Source organism: Podarcis melisellensis, assembly GCF_964234715.1.
Source record: "Podarcis melisellensis genome assembly, chromosome: 12".
Lineage (NCBI taxonomy): Eukaryota > Metazoa > Chordata > Lepidosauria > Squamata > Lacertidae > Podarcis > Podarcis melisellensis.
The window spans coordinates 59974615-59990832 of NC_138544.1; the positions used below are offsets into that span (position 1 = coordinate 59974615).

At 46.2% G+C, this 16218-nt stretch overlaps 3 protein-coding genes across 8 annotated transcripts in view; 2 read left to right on the plus strand and 1 right to left on the minus strand.

The window, feature by feature from the left end:
- LOC309353204 (zinc finger protein 213-like) overlaps nt 1-2913 on the plus strand; it is a gene marked incomplete at its 3' end in the record, with an annotated part of 83101 nt that extends 80188 nt beyond the window's left edge. The window contains exons 3-7 of one of the 3 annotated variants that reach the window (XM_081882479.1): nt 390-404; nt 651-732; nt 1233-1315; nt 1444-1570; nt 2003-2913. In XM_081882479.1, coding sequence (XP_081738605.1) covers nt 390-404; nt 651-732; nt 1233-1315; nt 1444-1570; nt 2003-2913 — 1218 coding nt within the window. The remainder of the gene's footprint in view (nt 1-389; nt 405-650; nt 733-1232; nt 1316-1443; nt 1571-2002) is intronic. The other 2 variants (XM_081882480.1, XM_081882481.1) reach the window with 2 other exon arrangements.
- LOC309381154 (uncharacterized protein) overlaps nt 1-16218 on the minus strand; it is a 111951-nt gene that overhangs the window by 90585 nt on the left and 5148 nt on the right. The gene's annotated exons all lie outside the window — the stretch shown is intronic.
- The window catches only part of LOC309381099 (uncharacterized protein), a 49002-nt gene continuing 44941 nt past the window's right edge, over nt 12158-16218 (plus strand). Inside the window, exons 1-4 of one of the 4 annotated variants that reach the window (XM_081931563.1) lie at nt 12158-12171; nt 13120-13624; nt 13795-13876; nt 14702-14784. In XM_081931563.1, the coding sequence (XP_081787689.1) occupies nt 13211-13624; nt 13795-13876; nt 14702-14784 (579 nt within the window). In that variant the 5' untranslated portion in view covers nt 12158-12171; nt 13120-13210. Of the gene's footprint in view, nt 12172-12702; nt 12972-13119; nt 13625-13794; nt 13877-14701; nt 14785-16218 lie in introns of those variants that run through there. The other 3 variants (XM_081931562.1, XM_081931565.1, XM_081931569.1) reach the window with 3 other exon arrangements.

A 16218-nucleotide genomic window follows, 5' to 3' on the forward strand; every position in this document is an offset into this window, starting at 1 on the left:
CACAGATGGATGAGCAAGACTCAGCTGGCCCTGAAGCAGGAAGGGGCCATGCCATCAACACGGGGAGCAGTGAGGGATTCTGGGAAAGCTCCGTGAAGAAGATCCTGGGTGAGGAGGACACCCTCCACTCTGATATGAAGAGCCAGCGGTTCAGGCAGTTCTGCTACCAGGAGGCCAAAGGACCCCGAGAGGTTTGCAGCCAGCTCCACCATCTTTGCCATCAGTGGCTGAAGCCAGAAAGGCACACAAAAGCTGAGATGCTGGACCTGGTGATCTTGGAGCAGTTCCTGGCTGTCCTTCCGCCAGAGATGGAGAGTTGGGTGAGGGAATGTGGAGCGGAGACCAGTTCCCAGGCGGTGGCCCTGGCCGAAGGTTTCCTCCTGAGTCAGGCAGAGAGAAAGCAGGTGAGAGAGACTGTCCTCTGGACACTCCCATGGGGCTCCAAACAGGAGGGGGAGTATCCCCAAATTATCTCCTAATGGCTCATCATTTTTGGGGGGGGGGGAGCATTCTAGGAATGATCCCGATCTAGAGTATCCTGAAATCCTCAACTAAGCTTTTGGAAAGCATCCCCAAATGGTTTTCCCTTTGCCATTCCTTTTCTAATATTTCTCTCCATCCTCTGTTCTGAATCCTTGTTGTTGTTTCAGGGAAAGAGTATCTTTGCAGAAATGGGCCTGGATTCCTCTGAGGCAGAGAAGACTCCGTTGGTCAGGAGAGACAGGCCAATAGGTAAGGAGGAAGGAATTTTTTCTCCCTTTGGTTGCATTCTATGGATTTAGGAACTAATCTCTGGGTTCCTTTCATCTTTTGGGGGAAGATACCTGGGGCCAAGAGAAGGCCCTCTGCCTGGTTCTCTGTAGCTTTACTCCTCGCAGTGAGGGAACTGCCAGAAGGCCCTTGGAGCTGGACCTCAGTGTAAGGGCTGAATGATTGGTGTTGAGATGCTCCTTCACGTCTACTGGGCTGAGGCTGTTTAGGGCTTCAAAGGTCAATACCAACATGTTGAACTGTGCTTGGAAACATACTAGTGTAGGTATTTCAGGACCAGTATTATATGTTCCCAGCAGCTGCTCCCAGTCACCAGTCTGGTAGCCTCCTTCTGGCTTAGTTTCTGAGTCACCTTCAAAGGTACCGCGCATAGAACGCCCCATCTGTATTTTGAGGTGCACTGCTTCACCTCGAAGAAAAGCATGTGCTAATGGCCTGCCACTTCCCTTTGCCTTTCACAGGTGACAGAATGATGCTGCCAAGACCTCTTCTTCCATCTTTGCATGGAGGCAGAGGAGAAACAGCAGCTCTGGAACCAGATCAGGTAGGGAGAAGGAGCATTGCAGGCAAAGAGGCTATGAGATGGGGCAGCTAGGCAGAAAACAAGAGAGCAATGTGTAGTAGATAATCTGTATATTGTCTAAGAAGGGGACCTTTCACTTTTCATTTTAGGGTGTGGTGTGCTTTGAAGATGTAGCTGTTCATTTCACAGACGAGGAATGGGTGTTGCTGGATCCTGACCAGAGAGCTCTGCATAAAGAAGTCATGGAGGAGAATGGTGGGATCATGAACTCTCTCAGTAAGGCTCCCTGTTGGATCATGATATCTCTTTCGGAATTTAAGATCCCTTGGAAAGAATCTGGGAGAGGAGGAGACTTAGTCAGTTGTGGGAAGGCAGGGCCTTCAGGCCCCACAACTGGCTCGTAGGGCCAGACCCAGAGGGAAGTATTGCTGTGCTCACTAGACCTGATACTTCTAAGCAGCCTGTTGCTTCTCATAAGGAGTTAACTTCACTTACTCTGTGTGATTTATTGCTGCCCCACTCCTGATACTCAGGTTCCCATACATATGTTCATTAATGCCTGTCAACGAAAGCAGTGAAGCCTGTTGTAAGACCTTACTTTTAATTCCCTTCAGTTCTTCCCGTGTCCCAAGCATTAATTAGCAAAGATCAATAACTGAGGGCTGCGTTTCTCCCTGAGGCTGTGATCCGTTTCTTTCTTTGTTGCAGATGGTGATGAATCAGAGATTAAGAACCAGGGAGACCATGACCATGTCTACGCCATGGAGAAGCAATGTAAATATTTTGAGTGTAGAGAGAACTTCAGTCAAAGCTCCCTCCGAAGAAATCCATTGGGGAAGAAATCCTATCAATGCCTGGAATGTGCAAAGAGCTTCAGTTGGAAAGAGAGTCTCACTTCCCATCAAAGAATTCATACACGGGGGAAACCATATCAGTGCTTGGAATGTGAGAAGAGTTTCAGTCGGAAGTTCAATCTCACAATCCATCAAATAAGTCATACAGGGGAGAAACCATATCAGTGCTTGGAATGTGCAAAGAGCTTTACCCAGAAAAAGGATTTCACTTCCCATCAGAGAATTCATACAGGGGAGAAACCATTTCAGTGCTTTGAATGTGGAAAGAGTTTCACCTGGAAGAAAAGTCTCACTTCACATCAAAGAATTCATACAGAGGAGAAACCATATCAGTGTTTGGAATGTGGGAAGGGGTTCTGTCGGAGTGCCCATCTCACAACCCATCAAATAAGTCATACAGTGGACAAACCATATCAGTGCTTGCAATGTGGGAAGAGCTTCAGTCGGAAGTTCAATCTCACAGTCCATGAAAGAATTCATACAGGAGAGAAACCATATCAGTGCATGGAATGTGAACAGAGTTTCACCTGGAAGGAAGGTCTTACTTCCCATCAAAGGATTCATACAGGGGAGAAACCATATCAGTGCTTGGAATGTGGAAAGAGCTTCACCCGGAAGTTCTATCTCACAGTCCATGAAAGAATTCATACAGGAGAGAAACCATATCAATGCTTGGAATGTGGACAGAGCTTTGGTCAGAAGACCAGTCTCTTAGACCATCAAAGATGTCACAGTGGGGAGAAACCAGACAATGGCTGTATATGAATAATTTTCAGAGACTTTGATTAATATGTTCCACCTAGACCCTGAGTTCCACTTCTGTTTTTTTTTTTTATTTTTTATAAATATTTTATTAGGTTTTTAATAAACAAATTTCCACTTTCAAATACATACTTCCATAGATCCAATGGACTCCCCCCATCTCCCGAGCACTGCATTCCCTGTGTAACCAAAACCTCAGCAATTTGTTAACTTATTTTATACATAACAATATATCTTCCATTTTATCGTGTTATCTGATGTAAACATTTCAGTACAATTGCATTAATTTTTAATTTCCACACAATAAAAATATTTCATTATCTCACTTCTGTCTTATAGTGTCTTATTTATCAATTCAGAAATTTGCCGATACTGAAGCTATACCTTCCTAGAAAGGAGCATTTTTTAACATTCATACAACTTATAATGCTTTTTCAAATAGTCCTTAAAATTTTCCCAAACTTCCTCCGTTTCTTCTTCTCCCGAGTCTCGAATTCTGCCAGTCATTTCAGCCAACTCCATATAGTCCATCAGCTGCGTCTGCCATTCTTCCAATGTGGGTAGATTTTGTGTCTTCCAGTGCTTTGCCAACAAGATCCTCGCTGCTGTAGTAGCGTACATAAAGAAAGTTCTATCTTTCTTGACCATCCTCTGGTCTACCATGCCCAGAAGGAAGGCCTCCGGTTTCTTAGGTAAGGTGAATCTCAGCACCTTTTTTAGTTCATTATGTATCATTTCCCAGAAGGCCTTCACTTTCGGGCAGGTCCACCAGAGGTGTAAAAATGTCCCTTCCTCTTCCTTACATTTCCAACATTTATTATCGGACAGGTGATATATCTTTGCAAGCTTGACTGGGGTCATGTACCACCGGTATATCATTTTCATAATGTTTTCCTTCAAGGCAGTACATGCCGTGAATTTCATTCCGGTGTTCCATAACCTTTCCCAGTCTTCAAACATAATGTTATGCCCCAAGTCCTGTGCCCACTTTATCATAGAGGATTTGACAATCTTGTGGGATGTAAAACACAGGAGCAGTCAATGACAACATTCCTAGAGTGTACATGTTAGAACATGGGGAGGGATGTCTGTCCAGCAAGCAGGTAAACTTCCTGGGGACGGACTTCCTCCGCATGTGACCAGAGGTGGGTGTGGCCTCACCTGTGCAGGTAAATGATAAAAGCACAGGGCAGGCAGCCATCTCTCTCTCTTGCCTCTTGCCTCTCTCTCTTGCCTCTCGCTGCCATCTTCCTTCCATGAGGAACATCTAAGGATGCTCTCTTGGCTCCCAGCCAAGAGAGGAGATAAGGACTATCTTGCTACAAGATAGATTCTAAATGTATTTTACCTTTTTAAGTCTGTGTGCCTTCTGGGATCATATTGTGAACAGAACGTGAGTAAACTCTTTTATACTTTTATAAAGACTGTGTAGTGTCTTGTATTTTAAGAGGGATCAAAGGGGAAATTACCAGAGTAATTATTATAGAGGTTCTAGCGAACCTGTGCACACGTTACCGTTGCAAACTAAAAGGGAATGTTTATAAACTCTGCTGATATTTTGGGAACTTGTTAGCACAAGTTGGATAAGGATATAATTAGTCAATATATCCTCTCCTGCACCCCAGAACATTCCCACAAAGGGTTATGGGGCCCAGTATTGCATATTTCTGCGTATTTTTGAAGGATTGCTTTGGATTGTGATTTTGAGTTGAGTAGTATTTTTCTGAGTTAACTTCCTGGTAAGCACATGGTCCTTTGTTCCATTGTGCAGTGGGGATTAAGCAACCCCCCCCCCTTCCCTCAGAGTTCACAGTGACCCAAGGCAGTGAAGAATTATTTTGAGATTTTTGAGATTTTGATTTTAAAATTTTGAGAAATTTTGAAATTTTGAAGAATTTTCAAATTTTTGGATTTTAAGATGGCTAGAGCAGCTTTTGATAGTGATGCAAAGCTAGGAATGCCTGTGCTGAATGAACACAATTTCATACACTGGAAGCAGCGCTTGATAGCATGTTTAGATTATAAGCACATTTTGGAAGCTTTAAAGCCTCAGCCTACAGGATCGTCTGAGGAGGATTTAGCCAAGATAAGTGCTTGGAAACGCATGAACAGCGAAGCTAGACACATAATTTTGAGTGGACTTCGTGATGAGCAGCTATCATTAATAAATAGTACAGACGATGCATCTCAAATCTTAAGAGATATTGAGCGCGTGTATGGAGAATCTAGCATAAACTGCTTCAGAAACTTGGTGTGTAAATTAACCAGATTGAGGATGAATTCAAAAGAGGAATTCACAGAGCACATCAACAAGTTTACTGAGATTATTCAAAGAATTGATTTGACTCCCAAAGCTTTTGATGAAGATACAAAGATAGCATTTTTGTTATCATCACTTGGACCACGCTTTAGCGCATTTGTAAGTTTGATGGATCATAGACAAGGTCTGACTTTTAAAGACTTGATTGGTTATTTAAAAGAAGAATGCAGAGATAGAGCTGAATCTCCAATGAGAAATGCTAGAAGCAAAGACAGTAGTTATGCATCTAGGCAATTTACAAAGTCGAAAGAGATGCCTAAGAAAGTGATTTGTTTCAATTGTAACAAAGAAGGACACATTGCAAAGAATTGCAGGGCTCCTAAAGCAAAGAAACCCCACCCCTTTCAGCCAAAAGGAGAAAAGAAGGGGAAATGTGAATGCACATGGCTACTGCAAGAAAGGAATTTAACAGTCCAGAATCGTGAGAATAGACGTAATAAATGGATTTTAGATTCAGGTGCCAGTTCACATTTTTCATATAAAAAGGACTATTTTAATGAGATAAATGATGAAGAAGGATCTGAAATTGAGATTGCAGATGGCAACATTGTTAAAGCAAAAGGTGCAGGTTCCATGAGTCTGAAATGCAATATAAACAATGAATGCATTGAGAACACAATCTCTAGAGTTTTGTATGTTCCAGAGCTGAGCTGCAATTTAATTAGCGTGTCCACTTTGGACAAGAAAGGTTTCCAGATCACATTTGGAAATGGAGAATGTAAAGTGACTAGAAATGGCAAAGTGTTTGCTCAAGCAAAGCTAATCAATGGTGTATATGAGCTTGATCTTTCAGAGGATCAGTCTGCAAAAGTGGCACATTCCAGCCAGAAGGATGAAGCAGATCTGGACCTATGGCACAGAAGGCTTGGACATAGAGACACCAACGTCATTCTGGATCTACAGAAAAGAGATCTTGTAAGAGGTTTGCAGGTAAAGCAGAGGAACAAAGCTCCAGCAAAATGCATAAGCTGTATTACTGAGAAGGCTGTAAAACCTTCATTTCCACGTTGTGCAGAACAAAGAAGCAACAAAGTGCTTGACATAGTGCACACTGACATATGTGGACCCATGAATGTTCCCTCACTGGGAAAGAATAGATATATTTTAATATTTCTGGATGACTTTTCAAGATTTTGTGTTGTATATTTCCTCAAAGAGAAGAGTGAGACAGTGGACAAGCTCCAGGAATACATTGCCATGGTCAAGAATAAATTCCAAAGAGCTCCAGCTGTGCTAATGAGTGACAATGGAGGTGAGTACTGCTCAAATGAAACGCAGGCTCTCCTGGCCAAGGAAGGAATTGCACACGTAACCACAATTCCTTACACACCACAGCAGAATGCCATAGCTGAGAGAAAGTTTAGGTCCATTATGGACATGACAAGGTGCATGCTAAAGGATGCATGTTTGCCACAGAAGCTGTGGGCCGAAGGAGTGTACACGTCGGTCTATTTGCAGAATAGACTGCCAACTAAAGGTGCAGAGCGCACACCATTTGAACTTTGGCATGGGAAAGCTCCCAATCTTTCGCACATACGTGTGTTTGGAAGTCCGTGTTACTTCCACGTGCCCAAAGAACACAGACACAAGCTTGACTCCAGGGCAAAAGCAGGTATCCTTGTGGGATATGCCTCTGGAGGCAAAGGATACAGAATTATGGACTTACAAACTGGTAAGACAAATGCATACCATGCGGTTTATTTTGATGAATATGGAAAAGTAGACACTAAGAACACTGTTGTGGATTCTTCAGATGAGTCAGAAAGGACTCAAGAGTTTGTATATTTCCCTTTTGAGACCCCACAAAGTAATAATCTGCCTTCGAGTGTTACAGCGCCCCCTACAGGCAACACACTAGAAGACGCAGAGGACCAGAACCCTGGCGGCACCAGAGACGAAGATGAGGACTCAGATGGGGACATGCCTGCGTTGGAGGAGGATGAGGAAGCTGATGCGGTTGCAGAACCAGAGGTCAGACGCTCGTCCAGAACCAACAAAGGTGTCCCACCATTACGGTTGTCCTACTTTGCAGGGTCGGCGTTTCCACAGGAACCTTCCACTTGGGAAGAGATACAGGAGATGCCAGCTGCAGAAGCCAGTCTCTGGAGGAAGGCCGCGCAGGAGGAGATGGATGCACTGCATCAGAACAAGACCTGGACACTCACTGAGCTGCCTCCCGGTAAGAAGGCCATTGGCAGTAAATGGGTTTTCAAGGTTAAGAAGGGGTCAGAAGGAGAAGTGCAGCGCTACAAAGCTAGACTTGTAGCACAGGGATTTTCACAGCGTTTTGGTGAAGACTATGATGAAGTTTTTGCACCAACCGTGAGGTACAGCAGTGTAAGAATGCTTTTAAGCATTGCAGCCTCCAAGAAAATGAGAGTGAAACACATAGACATTGCTACCGCTTTTCTACATGGGCAGATTTCAGAAGAAATTTATGTGAAACAGCCCAAAGGTTTTGTGAAACCACATGAGGCGCATTTAGTGTGCAAACTCCAGAAAGGACTTTATGGACTTAAACAGGCTGCTAGAGCCTGGAACCAGAAGTTGCATAAAATGCTGACGCAACTTGGGTACAAGCAAGGCGACGCTGACAAGTGCTTGTACAGTAAGTCAAATAATGGACAATTCTCATATATTCTAGCATTTGTTGATGACCTGATTATTGCCACAGCAAGTGAAAAAGACTATACACAGATAGTAAAACACCTTAGCAAAGAGGTGGAGGTCAAGGAGCTAGGAGATGTCCAGTACTACCTCGGGATCCAGGTGGAAAGAGAAGAGGACGGTTCATTTCTTCTCAGCCAAAGACAGAAGATCCACGAGCTAATTGAGCACATGCAGATGCAAGACGCACATCCAGTTGCTACACCGATGGCTACTGACTTCCTGAAGAATCAGCAGGATTCGAAGCAGTTGCCAGACAACAATGACTACAGGTCGGCGATTGGTAAACTTTTGTATTTAGTTACCACATGTAGACCTGACTTAGCTAATGCTGTGGGGATTCTTAGCAGAAAAGTGAATTCTCCCACTGAGCATGATTGGGCAGGTGTAAAGAGGGTGGTGCGATATTTGAAGGGTACCATGAATTGTAAATTAAGGTTACCAGCCGTCAGAGACCCTAAGTTGGTTGGGTATACTGATGCGGATTGGGCTGGGGATAATGCTGATTATAAATCAACAAGTGGTCATGTTTTCATGTTTGGTGATGGACCTGTTGCATGGGGCAGTTATAAACAGAGCTGTGTAGCATTATCTTCCACAGAATCAGAATACGTTGCAGCAACAGAAGCCTGCAGAGAGATCGCCTGGCTTGATCAACTCATAAAGGACTTTGGGTTGGTGAGAAAAGGGCCTGTCAGCTTGCTGGAGGACAATCAAAGTTGCCTGAAGCTGACACAGAGTGAGAAGTTCCTGGCCAGAACAAAACACATTGGGGTTAAATACCACTACATACGCCCAGATGATCCAGGATGGACTTGTGGAGCTATCCTACTGCAGCACCCAAGAGATGACTGCTGACATCCTGACGAAACCCCTACCAAGAGAGAGTTTCCAGAATCTACGTGTCAAGCTGGGACTCTGGGTGGTTGAATAAAGTTGTTTATATTTTGTGTATGTTGTATTGCCTGAGAAGGGGTATGTGGGATGTAAAACACAGGAGCAGTCAATGACAACATTCCTAGAGTGTACATGTTAGAACATGGGGAGGGATGTCTGTCCAGCAAGCAGGTAAACTTCCTGGGGACGGACTTCCTCCGCATGTGACCAGAGGTGGGTGTGGCCTCACCTGTGCAGGTAAATGATAAAAGCACAGGGCAGGCAGCCATCTCTCTCTCTTGCCTCTTGCCTCTCTCTCTTGCCTCTCGCTGCCATCTTCCTTCCATGAGGAACATCTAAGGATGCTCTCTTGGCTCCCAGCCAAGAGAGGAGATAAGGACTATCTTGCTACAAGATAGATTCTAAATGTATTTTACCTTTTTAAGTCTGTGTGCCTTCTGGGATCATATTGTGAACAGAACGTGAGTAAACTCTTTTATACTTTTATAAAGACTGTGTAGTGTCTTGTATTTTAAGAGGGATCAAAGGGGAAATTACCAGAGTAATTATTATAGAGGTTCTAGCGAACCTGTGCACACGTTACCGTTGCAAACTAAAAGGGAATGTTTATAAACTCTGCTGATATTTTGGGAACTTGTTAGCACAAGTTGGATAAGGATATAATTAGTCAATATATCCTCTCCTGCACCCCAGAACATTCCCACAAATCTCATCCTGTGTGTTCCATTTAAGCAGCAAGTTATACACCTGAGTTCCACTTCTGAAGGCCTTCTGCCAGTTCCCTGATTGTGGGAAGTGAGGTTACATGGAACAAGGCAGGGGGCCTTTTTGATAGTGTCACCCGCCTTGTGGAACTCCCCTCTTGTTAGCTGTTAAGAAAATAAACAGCTATCTGACTTTAAGATAGGGAAGTTTTTAATGTTTGGTAGTTTTACTGTGGTTTCTTGAATTGTTAGAAATAACAACAACAACAACAATAATGATGGCTTTATAGGTCAAAACTAGCACTTTGAATTGGGTGTGGAAGCTAACTGGTCTCCAGTTCAGTTGGGCCAGGATCATTAATGCCCATCAAAATAGGTCGTAAGCACTGTAATAAGTAGAGGTCCCTCTCCTTAGGACAGACAGAACTGGGCAGAAGACTAAAGGGATTCCTTCCTTCTGATCTCTTGAGGGATTCCTGAGAGCCCAGGTGGATGAGCCAGACTCAGCTGGCCCAGAAGCAGGAAGGGCCCATGCCATCCAAACTGGGAGCAGTGGGGGGTTGATTCCGGGCCGTGTCTAGCCCTCCTAGAAGGGAAGTGACCCCGCCAAATGTGATGGCAACTGAGGGATTTCTGTGAGATGAATCTGCCTGTTTGCTCCTGCCTTTTGGTGCTTTTGGTCAAGGAAGGAATTTAGAACTGTGGTTGACAGAGTGCAATTTTCACACCAGGCTGGGGGGGCAGGTTCTAACCCTGGGGTCCTCAAGAGCTGCTCTCCCTCCTACCCCAGGAAAGAGCCCCCATCACCTTGGAGTGGCCCCCATGTGCCCAGGCCATTAGACCATTTCAGGTCTCAGGTGTCCAGCATTGCCCTGGCAACCTCGCCTTCAGTGAGGAAGAGCATCCCCAAATCCCCTTCCTGGGTCTCAGATAGCTTCACGGAGAGCTGATTTACACTCTGCTGCTAAAACATCCTGCTATTTGTCCCACTTTCAGGGTCAGGTAAGGAGAGATGCAATGCAGCGTAAGAGGGGGGAGATTCACAAATGCAGAAGACTCAGAAACCACGCCTAATACATTCTAAAAGGTTAATGACAGTTAAAGTGGAGCATTCTTGAGACAGCAAAGTCTGCTTCCTTGCTTCCCTCTTGGCCACCAGGAAGGCTCCATGATGAACCCTCTCCAGTCTCGCTTGCATTCGACCATAATTTTCCAGCCATCTCCCAGCTTGCTTCCTCGCCCTAACCAGGTCTAACTCTGCACTGCAGAAGAAGCCTTTTCTTTTCTCGCTCCTCCATCTTCCTTATTTATTTATTGCGCGAGTCAGGTTTCTGTTTTCACTGTTTGTGTATTTTTATGTCTGTCTACATGCAGCCAGTCCTCAGGGACCCCCAGGGAGGAGGATCGTGGCCTTGAGGGCATGGGGCCAATGGAGCTTGTTCTGTCGGGGCTCACTTGTGGGGCGATGGCTGTGCCAATGGGCAGGCTGCCCCAATTGGCTCTGTCAGGGTGCACACCAATAATTCAAGCTACAGACATCGTCTTCTGTTGTGATGCTGAGTTCCAACCCTCCAATGTTCTTCAGTTAGAAGGAAAGTTTTCCTCGCCATCCACCACTCCTTCATCCGACATGGTTTTTGCCAGACTTTGACACATGTACACCCGTTCAGACATGCAGCCTCTCAGGTGTCCAAATGATCTTCTGAGACTGACCAGAAAGCCCTGCTAACTCTTGGAAGTCTCCCCACCCAAGGAATCCAAGCCCTGCTGGGAAGGGAGGGAACCTTGGGAGGGATGGGGGTGAAAGAGGCAGCGCCCCCCCCCCCAGTGCTGAGAGACCCTCTTCCCACCAGCTGTAGTTCCCTGGCAAAAAAGGACAGATTATTAAAGCGCACTTGGAGGGTGTCTCCTAGCAGCTCTCAACATTCTTAAGAAAGCACAGATCCCAGGATTCTTAGGAATCTAAAGTGGGTTGATCCTGCAGATGCTGCGCATCTGGGGATCTGGGAGTGTGTGTTGTCTTCTTCCTTCCTTTTTGGAATTCTGGTTTATTGGGTTTTATAAACAAGGATCACAGGAGGAATAAAGGATACAAATAAATAGACCGAGTGTTCTCTTGTCATCTGTGCATCACAAAAACCGCACAATAAGTTTATGGTAATATCTACAACACCTGGATCATCATTAGTGTACGAGTTCTTGGTTCATGAATTGGTTTAATCGAAACCAGAAAAGGGGGAGACAGGAGAGAGCAGAGTTCACAGGTCACAGTCCACATTTCCTGGCCAAATGCCTAGTCAGGATGGTGTTTCCCCAAAATCGCCCACTGCTCCCCGTGTTGATGGCATGGCCTCTCCCTCCAGGGCCAGCTGAGTCTTGCTCACCCATCTGGGCTCTCAGGAAGCCTCCAAGGGATGGGAAGGGACCCCTTGTCCTCGGCCCACTTCTGTCCCCCTCCCGCAAAAGAAAAGCTCTCGGGGGGGGGGGTGCAGAGGGCGGGGCTCCTCCCTGATTCCGCATTTCCTCTTTGCAAGGGTCGCAGGGAACTGAGCTGGACTCCTAGAGAGTAGAGGAAAGGAAGGAGGGGGTGGGACCAGGACCTCCCCTCCCCCTCCCTCCAGTCATTTCCTGCAAGCGGGGGGAGTTTCGCCTGCCTCTCGCCCCCGGGATGCGGTGAGCCCTTTGGGAGAAAGGGGTCCCGGGGCTGCAGCGGGAGGGTGCATGGGGTCCTGCCCCCATGGGGTCCTCTCTGCACAGCCAGGGAGGGGGCCAGCTGGCCACGGTGGTCTCCCTTGGGATGCTGGGAAAAGGCAGGCAAAGAAGCCCCTTTCAGGTTAGGGAAGGATGGGCAGAGATCGCAGCCCGGGGGAAACATGCTGAGCAGCTCCCCTGCCCAGACTTCGGGGTCCTGGAAAGACCTGTCTCTGGGGTCAGAGGCCTTGGGAAAGAGGGGCGGGTGCCAGGGGGGCCTCGGTGGGGAGGGTATTCCCCAACTCCCACCAGGATGCCCTTTCTGGGGCTGCCCAGCACCCCCCCTGTCAACCTCCCCTCCCCAGAGGGTCTGTAGGGAAGGAGGCGCTTCTTGAGGTATGTGGGGGTCTAAGTGAACCCTCATGGGAGCCCCTTCAATAGAATGGACAACCAATGCAGCTCTTTTAAAACCGGAATACAGTGGTACCTCACAGACGCTTCAGGTTACAGACTCCGCTAACCCAGAAATAGTACCTCGGGTTAAGAACTTTTCCTCAGGATGAGAACAGAAATCATGCTCCGGTGGTGCAGCAGCAGCAGGAGACCCCACTGGCTAAAATGGTGCTTCAGGTTAAGACCAGTTTCAGGAGGTCCGGAACGAATTAAGTACTTAACCCGAGGTACTACTGTATTGGGATGTTTAGTTGGTGATATACTGTATTATGATGTTGAAAAGCAGGCATCGTCCGGCCCTAAAAAAGATGCCAGACTCATTAGAAAAGGTACTTGATGATGCTGTCAATATTATTTTTAAAATAACACCTTGAACTTTGAATTATAGGATTTTAATAAAATAAAATAATAATAATAATAATAATAATAATATATAATATTATCAATTTTATACAAGAAAGACGTATTCCTTTGTAGGATTTGCTAGCCGCTTAAATAAGGACAGACAGAACTTAGCAGAAGGCCAAGGGGTTCCTTCTGATATCTTGGAGGCTTCCTGAGAACACAGATGGATGAGCAAGACTCAGCCGGCCCAGAAGCAGGAAGAGGCCATGCCATCAACACTGGGAGCAGTGAGGGATTCTGGGAAAGCTCCGTGAAGAAGATCCTGGGTGAGGAGGACACCCTCCACTCTGATATGAAGAGCCAGCAGTTCAGGCAGTTCTGTTATCAGGAGGCCAAAGGACCCCGAGAGGTTTGCAGCCAGCTCCACCATCTTTGCCATCAGTGGCTGAAGCCAGAAAGGCACACGAAAGCTCAGATCCTGGACCTGGTGGTCTTGGAGCAGTTCCTGGCCGTCCTTCCACCGGAGATGGAGAGCTGGGTGAGGGAATGTGGAGCGGAGACCAGTTCCCAGGCGGTGGCCCTGGCCGAAGGATTCCTCCTGAGTCAGACAGAGGAGAGGAAGCAGGCAGAGCAGCAGGTGAGAGAGACTGTCTACTGGATACTCCCAAGGGGCTCTGAACAGAATGGAGAGTATCCTGAAATCCTCTACTAAGCTTTCGGAAAGCGTCCCCAAATGGTTTTCCCTTTGCCATTCCTTTTCTAATATTTCTCTCCATCCTCTGTTCTGAATCTTTGTTGGTCTTTCAGGGAAAGATTATCTTTGCAGAAATGGGCCTGGATTCCTCTGAGGCAGAGAAGACTCCGTTGGTCAGGAGAGAGAGGCCGCTGGGTAAGGAGGAAGGAGCTTTTCCTCCCTTTGGTTGCATTTCATGGATTTAGGAACTACAGTGGTGCCTCGCAAGACGAAAATAATCCGTTCCGCGAGTCTCTTTGTCTACTGGTTTTTTTGTCTTGCGAAGCAACCCTATTAGCGGCTTAGCGGTTTAGCGGCTTAGCGGCTATTAAAGGCTTAGCGGCTAAAAGGCTATTAGCGGCTTAGAAAAAGGGGGGAAAGCGAAAAAAATCGCAAGACTCGCAAGACGTTTTCGTCTTGCGAAACAAGTTCATAGGGAAATTCGTCTTGCGAAGCACATCGAAAAACGGCAAACCCTTTCGTCTAGCGGGTTTTTCGTCTTGCGAGGCATTCGTCTTGCAGGGCACCACTGTAATCTGTGGGTTCTTTTCATCTTTTGGGGGAAGACACTTGGGGCCAAGAGAAGGCCCTCTGCCTGGTTCTCTGTAGCTTTACTCCTCGCAGTGAGGGAACTGCCAGAAGGCCCTTGGAGCTGGACCTCCGTGTCCGGGCTGAACGATTGGTGTGGAGACGCTCCTTCAGGTCTACAGGGCCGAGGCTGTTTAGGGCTTCAAAGGTCAATACCAACATGTTGAATTGTGCTTGGAAACATACTAGGAGCCAGTGTAGGTCTTTCAGGGCCAGTGTTATATAGTCCCAGCAGCTGCTCCCAGTCACCAGTCTGGTAGCCTCCTTCTGGCTTAGTTTCTGAGTCCCCTTCAAAGGTACCGCGCATAGAGCGCCCCATCTGTAGTTAGAGGTGCACTGCTTCACCTCTAAGAAAAGCATGTGCTAATGGCCACTTCCCTTTGTCTCTCACAGGTGACAGAATGATGCTGCCAAGACCCCTACTTCCATCTTTGCATGGCGGCAGAGGAGAAACATCAGATCTGGAACCAGATCAGGTAGGGAGAAGGAGCATTGCGGGCAAAGAGGCTCCTGCTCTTGACTTCTGTCAACATTGTCCTTAACAAAGACTGTAAAGGCCACTCCAGAAGGTTTATGTGCAGAGAATGATTAACAACCACCTCATGTTCACTAGCCTTCTGAATGATGCTAGTATTATCTATCAGTAGCTTCTGTTTTATTTACTAATTTAACATTTAATACTAAGATAGGCTTCTCAACAGCTGACAAACCATAAAAAAGAGTGGCCAGAATTCACCAAATGAGTCCCATCAGTTACACTATAGGGCTTTCCCCCTCCTTCCCCTCCCTGTGACCCCCTGCACCCCTGAAGTTGGCTGTAGGACATGGCGAAGGTTTCCCCCTCCAGAACAGTAGAGGGGGAAAGGAAAGGGGGGAATGTTGAGCAGAGAGAAGGATCTGAAGAACACCAGGTGGAGTTCCACCCATTTACACAAAGATGAATATCCATCAATAAAATACACAATAAAACAATTCCATTAAGAGGTTAAAACGTACATCCAGAATTAAAATGTACAGCCAGACAATCTCATTAAAAACATACGGCAACAAACAGACACAAAACAACAAAACAATGTGTAGAAGATTTTATTTCTGCTGCCCGAGAGCAAGACTTTTCTCTTCTTCTTTTAGGGTCTAGTATGCTTTGAAGATGTAGCTGTTCATTTCACAGACGAGGAATGGGCGTTGCTGGATCCTGACCAGAGAGCTCTGCATAAAGAAGTCATGGAGGAGAATGGTGGGATCATGAACTCTCTCAGTAAGGCTGCCTGTTGGATCATGATATCTCTTTCGGAATTTAAGATCCCTTTGGAAGAATCTGGGAGTGGAGGAGACTTAGTCAGTTGTGGGAAGGCAGGGCCTTCACTCCCCACAAGTGGCTCGTAGGGGCCAGACCCAGAGGGAAGTATTGCTGTGCTCAGTAGACCTGACACTTCTGAGCAGCCTGTTGCTTCTCATAAGGAGTTAACTTCACTTACTCCGTGTGATTTATTGCTGCCCCACTCCTGACATTCAGGTTCCATAAATATGTTCATTAATGCCTGCCAACAAAAGCAGTGAAGCCTGTTGTAAGGCCTTACTTTTAATTCAGTTCAGTTCTTCCTGTGTCCCAAGCATTAATTAGCAAAGATCAATAACTGAGGGCTGTGTTTCTCCCTGAGGCTGTGATCCGTTTCTTTCTTTGTTGCAGATGCTGATGAATCAGAGATTAAGAACCAGGGAGACCATGACCATGTCTACACCATAGAGAAGCAATGTAAATATTCTGAGTGTAGAGAGAACTTCAGTCAAAGCTCCCTCCGAAGAAATCCATTGGGGAAGAAATCCTATCAGTGCTTGGAATGTGCGAAGAGCTTCAGTCGGAAAGAGAGTCTCACTTCCCATCAGAGAATTCATACAGGGGAGAAACC